The sequence below is a fragment of the Tupaia chinensis genome, unplaced genomic scaffold (assembly GCF_000334495.1).
Source record: "Tupaia chinensis unplaced genomic scaffold, TupChi_1.0 Scaffold000575_1, whole genome shotgun sequence".
NCBI lineage: Eukaryota > Metazoa > Chordata > Mammalia > Scandentia > Tupaiidae > Tupaia > Tupaia belangeri.
In genome coordinates this window covers 2,228,926-2,237,928 of record NW_006160089.1, presented here as the reverse complement: position 1 = coordinate 2,237,928, position 9,003 = coordinate 2,228,926, and the positions used below count along the sequence as shown (strand labels likewise).

General features: G+C 40.8%; 1 protein-coding gene across 3 annotated transcripts in view; it reads left to right on the top strand.

Annotated features, from left to right (window-relative positions):
• Nucleotides 1-241: 241 nt before the first annotated feature.
• Nucleotides 242-9,003, top strand: part of NR6A1 (nuclear receptor subfamily 6 group A member 1) — a gene marked incomplete at its 3' end in the record, with an annotated part of 66,607 nt that continues 57,845 nt past the window's right edge. For all 3 annotated transcript variants that reach the window (XM_014591475.1, XM_027775597.1, XM_014591474.1), the window contains 1 exon segment: nucleotides 242-328. In XM_014591475.1, coding sequence (XP_014446961.1) covers nucleotides 313-328 — 16 coding nt within the window.

The following is a 9,003-nucleotide window of genomic DNA, read 5'->3' as shown; positions in this document are numbered from 1 at the left end:
ATATAGTCCCATAATAGTTTTCAGAGAGATGTGTTAGGCAGTATTGTTAACTAAAGAAAATAAGTCTATCAGTTCCACTTAGATAACCTTTGGTAATAAACGAACTCCTTACACATTGTGACCTTAGAGCCTGAACTTTGTAATCACATGACCGGGTTGTAAACTGACCTGTGAGGATGACTGTCGTCGTCCTGGCTTAGAGGGAGAAATGACCAAGTGTCGGAAGGGTGGTCATCAAACTGGACTTGTCCTGTAATCTCTGTTTCTTCATGGCTGTAATAGAACTTCTCAGCAGACTCCGAGAAGCATGAAATGGAGACATGGGAAGGTAAGGGAACTAATTGTTTGGCCTGGAGCCCAAAACTAAGCTACAGAATTTTATTTAAAGGTTTAGAGCAAAGAATAGCCTTGAGGAAAAAGAGGCAGTCCACAACTGGTTTTTTGTGTGTGTCTTGACAGAATTTAGCCAACAAGTTTTCATGTACAGAACAGCTAGATATAAATATTTTGGGATAGAGAAACAAGGGAAGGAGAACTTCAGTGAGCTGATTGTTGTGACTGTTTTTAAGAAAAAGAGCAGAAAAGGGGCTAGCTGGGGGGTGGATTTAAATTTTCTAGTGACTTTAAAAAATGTTTAAACTTCATTGTAAGTTACAATACGTAGGTAAAATTTATATTTAAATAAATGTTCCATTTACCTCCTGACAGAATATGTTTATATTTCAAATTCTTTAATGGAGTTCACCATTTACCAAAAGCTTTATTTAATACTGTTCATTATATAGAGTATTGGAATCGTGAGGCCATCAATAAGGTAACCTCACCCTCTTTGGGGGAACTTAGATAGTATATAGTTTGGGGTATAAGATGAAGCCATTATTAATTTCTTTTTAAGTGGATTATTTTTTAAATGAGTAAATTTTCTGCATGCATGTATGTGTAATAAATAGTAATTACTTAGTATTGTCACTCCTTTACTTGGGATAGGTACCTACATTTGTGAGAAACCCCATTATTCCAAAACGTTATTATTTGAGCCAGAACATACACACCCAAAGAAACAGCTAAGAGACCTTAGTGTTAAAGATTTACTGTGTTTGTAAAAATGTCCATGGTCTAAGAGTTTGCTTTCCTGTAGACAATCACTCTTGAGCTTTAGCTATACTTCCTGACTCTTTGAAGTAATTGATAAATTTCTAGGAATGGCATTAACCCAATGAAATAGCTAGTCCTGGGAAAGCTTCCCAGGCCCTGCAGCATGGCTAACATCTGCCGTAGGCAGCTTTGCAGTTTCAATCTCAGTCTGGGGATGCACCAACCAGGGAAGCAGGACTCCCTCTCATAACAGCATTCTTTATAGTAATGCTGGCTGTCCTCCTCCCTCTGCTGTTGTCCCCAACACTATGTACCAGAATTACCTCATTGGTTTTTGTTGTAAGTTAGTAAACCTCTCCCCCCAACAAAAAGCTTGTAGAACTTAGAAATTAGAAATTATTACATATAAGACCTGTTATTTTTATCTTGAACAGCCTCTTCTCTTTCCCCCAGTACACACAGAAATTCTTTGGTAAAACTATTCCGGATATACTAGCTTTTCCAGAATGGAGTACTTTAAAAAGTATGATTTGTTTTGGACCCATTGCCCAGGAGTTAAAGCACCAGAATTGTAGTTACATGACTTTGGAAGAGGTAACTCTGGAGGATTTAGATTTTTTTCAGCCAGCTTGGATCTCTTAGTGGCATGTAGTCACCAGCTCTGAAAGAAGAAAGGTTTCTATAGAAAGTTCTCCGTCAGTACTTATTTCAGTATTGAAACTTTGGTTTTTCTTCACTGTCAAATGACAGAAAATATAGTACTAAAACAAGAACTTTTACAAAACAAGGAAGTGAATTTAAAATTTCTGACCTGAATCTTCCAAACAAAATTCTAGTAAAAATGATCCCAGCTGAAGGAGGTGGTCTTTGGATGCTTTAAAAGGCAAAATCAACTGCTTACAAAAGAGGTCAGTGAAAACGCTACTGTAAAAAAAAGCGTTGCCTGGTTTTAGATATTGGGCCCTTGTCCATTTAAATTAACCTTTGTCACAGCTGGGCATACAAATGTTTTGTTTTAGTTCACAGAGGGTTAACTCTATTCAAGCTTTCACTGTGGCAGGCCTGATCTGTGGAGTCATACAATCTGGTCTTTCAGCCCTGCCAGTCGCTAGGCAGGAAGTCTTATTTCTTAAGCTATCTTTCAGAATGGGGGTTGGGATTTGGAGAAGGTGGGGGAAGGGCTTTGGAGCATCTGTAAGGATCAATAACAGAGAGAGAGCCGCTAGAGAAGCCATTGTGCACACTTCAAGATAGATACAGCCCTTGTGCACGGCCCCTGCATGGCAGGACAGACACCTAAAACCAAAACAATGCCACCAAATGAATTCCCTGAGAAAATTAGATTGCTACTTAAAGGAGAAAAAACATACTTAACTACTTTCAGTGTTTGGGAATATTCTCATTCCTCAACCTGGAAAGATAGGCACCCTCCCACACACACTAGAAATAACTCTAAATTGATTTTTAAATGCCTTTTGTCCTCATGCTAATACTGTATTGAATCTGGGAGGGTGATCATTTTGGTTTTGGTCACGTGGATGAAAGCATTAGATAATCTTTCTTCTTTCATTCTCTCTCTCTTCTTTCATTCTATTTTTTTTTTTTCCTACTTACTCTGAAGGTTGGTTTACCATATTGGTTTGGGAGGCATCGTTAAGAGGGAATGAAAAAACCAAGATCTGGTTAGAATTTGAGTAACACATGTGTGAAATCCCTCCCCCAACAGCTGGTATTGGCTCTTGAAACTTCAACTGAGCTAAGCAGATGCTCTTAGTGTGTTATACTGAGTTCATTTAAACAGGCTTGTAGTCAAGAAATCTATAAAAACCGTAGGTTTTATTTTGAAATGCATCGAAGTTGTGGTGTCATGCTGTGTCTTAGTACATATTATATGGGTGTTAAACAGAAAAATACCTGAACTTGAGAAAGCGAGCAGTTCCACCAATGAAGTTATAATTTTAAAAGCACTACCAAGTTATTCTTTTACTTCAGGCCGGATTCTCATTTTTCAGATTCTCCTTTCCCAAGCCCAACTTCAACATTCCTATTTTACTGTATCCTTTTTCAGAGGACTAAGGCAGTGATTCAATAGATACTTTTATGATGCAAATTCTTTATGGCAGTTGGAAAGGATAATGGAGTCATTGCTGCCTCCCCTCTACAAAATCTCCAATGTATTGGTTGACAACTGGTGGTAACAGCTGAGAAAGATGAAGTCATAAACAGCCTCTAATATTCTTCTCTTCATTTGAAATCTTCTAGGAATAAATGCATACACTAACTTGAGATTATAATGTGACTTGTGAGCATACAAATGAAAAAAGGAAGGGGTAGGGAGCTCTGCATTAGAAATGAACAGCAATTTTAATTTCTTTTAGATTTCTTGAGTTGAGAACAGACATTCTGACCAGTTTTGGAACTAAGGATATTTACATACTTAACAGGTCATATGGATGTTTTTAACATACCTCTAGCACATACCCATTTTCTGGGGGAAAATGACACATAAAAAGAAAATAATTTAATTGCCAAAAAACAGTGCCTCCTTGATATCATTGTCTCTGCTTCTGATATATTGTGATTCTGCATTAATATTTAAAGCAAAGGATTCATTCTTTAAATGGGTATTTTCCAGAAACATACGAATATTACTAAAAAACTTGGGAGTTCAGTTACCATTTACATTGTATTAAAATAGGGTATGAAACCTACCATGACCCTTTTGAACAATGTGGTCTTTAATGTGTTTTAGTGGGAGGGCCTAGTGAAGGAAAAGCCATAAAAGTCTTCAGAGTTCAAGATGAGGTTGGGATTTTGGCCTATCGCTTTTGTCATTTTCACACACAAACATCACTGCAATCATGTTTGATTTAGCATCCTTAATACAATGAGGTGGGAGAACAAAAGGATATCAGAGACCCAAGTATGGAAGCCAAACAATCTCCCTTCTCCATCCCCTCCCCCAAATTTCTTCAGATCATTCTTTTTTTCTCTGTCTGTGCTACTGGGGTTTCTTTTTAGGACAAGGAATGAATCTGTTCACATGAATCCTTTTGAAAAATGCCTGTGTACTTTGCTTGGGCAATTGAAAAACAAGCCACATCTCAAATATTATTATAACCATGTAAAAAAGACATATCCTCAAAACTTGATAAAATACCGTAATTGGGAGAAATGCATCTATCCATATTTCAAGGTTGAGAGTGGGGGGCGTTCCCAAAGCACAGCTGTTTTACATATTTTGAAAAGCCTGATAGATGTAAAGGTCATTGCTAACTCTAACAGGGTCTTGATGCTCACACTGCAATCCAAGATCCTTGCATTAATTAGGGTGAGAAGCAGGGAAGGTCAGGAGTCAACCAGCTGGTGAGCTTGGAGGGCTTGCCTGGATTGTCAGTGGGACCAATCAGAATTCCTCTAGAATTTTTAAACTATTAAAACAAAACAAAAAAACTACTGCCTCTAGTGCCTCTGAGAGGATTCCTTGCTGTGGATGGCAACTCATCGCCTGCTGCCCTGATGGCTCATAAACACTTGTCTGCATCTGTTGCTTTGCTGCAGGTTTCCTGATGTTGGAGAAGGAACCTCATCAGTATGACCCTTTCATTTGGCCAAGTCATTTGACCCCTGTGAACCCCAGTTTCCTTATATATACAACAGGTGATGGTAATGCCTATCTCACAGGATTGCTATGGGGATTAAATAAGAGAACCTTTGTCAGAGTACCCAGGACATGTTTAACATGGCTTGAAATTGAAATGAGTTTCAAAGAGTAGCAAATTTAGGGATATTAGGAAACAGAATTCTTAGGAAGACTATGGCTGGTGCTGTTTATACTCTCAAGTAGAAATGTCTTAGAGAATGCCTCTAGTCAGTAGGCAACAATTAGGGAGGGGCTCTTTGGAAATTTAGCCTTGAAAATGCTGTATGACCAGTGGGTCTAGCTGCTGAGCCATCTAGAACCAATTGCTCTGCTGATGTGCTTTTCCTGTGCTAGTGAAAATATTTAACATTAGGTGGGTCCCTGCCAAGTGTGTGGCCTTTCCCCTGTAGAAAGTCTTTTACAGTTGTGTTGATTGTAAGAAAACGGAGAAAGAATGGATTCTAAGATAGGTTAAATCATAATCAGTAAAGGAAGGGTAATAAAGTTAGCCTAATCTCCTTCCATGTGCTCTGATGGATTCGTAGATGCCACAATTGTCACAACCATGTTTATTGGCTCTTTCTCAGAAGCATGGTAATGTTGGAAGTGTTGTTATTAGCATGCTCATCATCACCTTACTTAACTCTGGAGTTGTTGGTTTATCTGCTCTCTAGGGATTGAGGATTTTATCAGTGCCTCAATATTCCACTCTTGGTGTATAACCTTACCATTAATCTAGCCAACATTCACTAAGCATCTATTGGGTCATCAGGAAAATCACAACGTATTTTTGCATCGAAAACAGAAAAATATGTCATGACTTTCCTGACTGCTATTATGTTTTAAGTCCTGGGGACATAGGTGAATCAGACAGAATTCCTCACCTGAACTGCAAGTTTTATTTTTGAACTCTGAAAGGAGAAAAATAATTTTAATGTTGCTTAACAGATTTTACATATTTATCTTAAAAAGTGATGTTTTGGGGCTGGCAGGTGGCATAGTGGTTAAGGTGCTAGACTTCCACATGACTGACCATGGTTTGAGTCTTGGATCTTAAGGCTTGCTTTCTCACTTCCCTCTCTCTCTTTCTCTGGTCAAATTGAAAAATAATAATAATAAATAAAATTAAATAAAAATAATTCTTAAAAAAAAAAAAGTGAAGTTTTGGGGTCAGCAGGTGGCGTGGTGGTTAAGGTACTGGTTTTCCACATGGTCAACCACATTTTGAATCCCAGACCAGGCATTTTGAAAGTCACACCAGGCACGTGTGGTGTGTGTCCAAAATCTCAGGTGGAGAATGGAGACAAGGGATTGTGGTGTAGCCATCCCCCATGGGAGGTGATTTCTTACTTTCCTTCTCTGTCTCTCCAGCAGGCACATGTATGCTTTGGCAAACAAGTGAAGTTTTGAGGGTGATTAGATGGAGAGGAAAAACATCGGACTGCCAAAGCATTATTCAGATCTGGATTTGTTTTCACTTTGTGGTTCCAATATTTCTAAGTTTTCATTTGCGTGTTTAAGGTTTTTTGCTGTAGGGCGAGCGCAGAGAGGAAAAGTGAGAAATCACCCCACCCCAAGAGGAATGACCGCACCACAATCCATTCTCCTCTTGGGCTTTTGGGCTTGTGTACTCATGCACCTGGCACACTCCTCAGGCCACCAGATCCTGGACTCGAACTATGGAGTTGGCCATGTGGGATCCAGCACCCTAACCACCACACCTGGCCCCTTCTTTGAGATTTTTAGTACTTTTGCTAATGATTTCCTGTGACTTATTTGTTTTTCCAAACAAATGGTTGGAAAATACAATAAAATCTTTTTTTTTTTTTTTGAGAGGTTTTTCGCTATGGGGCTCCCGCACTGGCTCGACAGAAAGCGAGAAATCACCAGAAAGACAGAGACAGACAGACAGAAATCACCCCCCAGGGGGATGGCCAGGCCGCACTCCCTTCTCATTCATTCTCCTCTTGGGATCTTGGGCACATATGCACATGCACCTGGCATGAGCTTAAGCCACTCGGTCTGGGACTCGAACTGCAGTCGACTACATGGGAGTCCAGCAACATAGCCATCATGCTAACTGCTGGTCCCAAAATCTTTTTCTTTTTTGGAGAGGTTTTTGCTATAGGGTGCATGCTCTTGCCAGAGAGCCAGAAGGGGAGAAATCACCACCACCCCCCGCCCCAGGGGATGGCTGCGCTACAGTCCCTTCTCCACTGTTCTCCTCTCGGGATCTTGGGCACGCACGCATGCACCCGGCATGAGTTTTAAACCACCGGGTCCGGGATGCAAACCACGGTCGAATATGTGGGAGTCCAGCGACATAGGGGGAACCAGCAGTTAGCGTAATGGCTATGTCGCTGGACTCCCACATAGTCGACCGCGGTTCACGTCCTGGACCCGGTGGCTTAAAACTCATGCCGGGCGCGTGTGCGTGCGTGCCCAAGTCCCGAGAGGAGAATGGAGGAGAAGGGACTGCGGCGTGACCATCCCCTCTGGGTGGTGATTTCTCGCTTCCTGTCTCTATGTCTCTGTCTGTCTGGTGAGCGCATGCGCCCTATAGCAAAAACGTCTCCCCCCCCCAAAAAAAAGAAAGAAAATCTTAACACAGTAAAATTAGAGACCTAGATTGCAGTTGGCAAAAATGTGGAAGAACACTACATTTTCTTTTTCATTTTCCTTATTTTAATGAATTATTTTATTCAACTTTATTTATTTTAATTTGATGAATAGGGCAGAAAGAGAGAGAGAAGGAGAATGAGGGAAAGTGAGAAAGCAAGCCACCAGGTCCAGGACTCGAACCATAGCCAGCCATGTGATGCCCGTAACCACCACACCACCTGCTGGCCCCTCCTTTTTCATTTTCTTTGTTATTATCTCTTTTTTGGTCAGTGTTCTCAATTGTATAATTTTTAAATGAAAAATTTTTAACATTTAATCACTGTACATTTTTACAGCATGCCAAGTTAATTTTTCCACTGAGAATACACTGCATATTAGTCCAGTCAAAGATATTACCAGCACATTATCATCAGCAGATAAGTTTCCATTTTCGTGACCATTAGGTATTTACCTCTTTCTTTTACCTCCTTACCCCTCCCTTCCACCTTCCCTGTTAACATCTTATGCGCTGTTACCCAAAGTTTTCCTCTCCTTGGTATTTCAGCGTGTGTCTTCAATGTGACAGCTGTGCAACCTAAGTTTACTTTTCAAAGGAACTGGTTTATTTTCAGTCTTCTTGCAGATATGTTGAAGAGATTAGGCCGGGGCACTGGGGGTCTAACACTTAAATAAGCTGCTGCTTGGGATTTAGGAAGAGCATGCTGTAGTGCCTTACTTAAGTTTGCTACAAATTGCCAGATACTACAGAGAGGCCGCCTTGATGTGGTTCTAAAAAGTTATGCTCTGCCAAAGGGCCATCCGTCCTCCGGAGAAATGTTCCAAACAGGAATTGGGGTCTGGTGTAGGCTTTTTTGTTTGTAATTGCCACAGGGCACATGTGCTCAACAGAGAGAGAAAGAGAGTGAGACTGAGGGAGAGACAAGGTGAGAAAGCACTCCTCATGGATCACAGTCACACCCCAAGCCCTTCTCCATTTTTGTCTCCTTCAGAATTTGCCCCCCCCCCACACACACACACACACGCACCCACCCAGTGTGGTTTTTTGTTTTTGTCTTTGCTATAGAGTCCATATGCTCACGGGGCGGGGGTGTGTGTGAGAAATCACCCCCCCAGGGGGGCAGCCATGCTGTAATCAATCCCTTCTCCTCTCAGGATTTTGGGCACACATGCATATACACCCGGCATGAGTCTTAAGCCACCAGGTCCAAGACTTGTACTGAAGTCAACTTGTACTGGAGTTCAGTGCCTTAACCACCACCCGTTGGCCCTGCACGTGTTCTCATGTTTCTTTGCCATATATGTTTATTTATTTATCCTCTTCAGAGAAGTGTCCAAGTCTTGTAAAAAAATCATTTTTTTTAGAGATTTTTGCTATAAGGTATATGTGCTGGCCAGAGAGACAGAGACAGAAAGCAAGAAATCACCCCTCCAGGGGGGATGGCTACACCACAATTACTTCTCCATTTTCCTCTTGGGATCTTGGGCGTGCACGTGTGCATGCCCGGCCTGAGGTTTTAAGCCACTGGGTCCAGGACTGAAACTGTGGTTGGCTACGTGGGAGTCCAGTGACGTAAAAATTGTAAATTTAAAAAAATTATTTATTTAATTTTACTTATTACTATTACTATTATTATCAAGTTTGA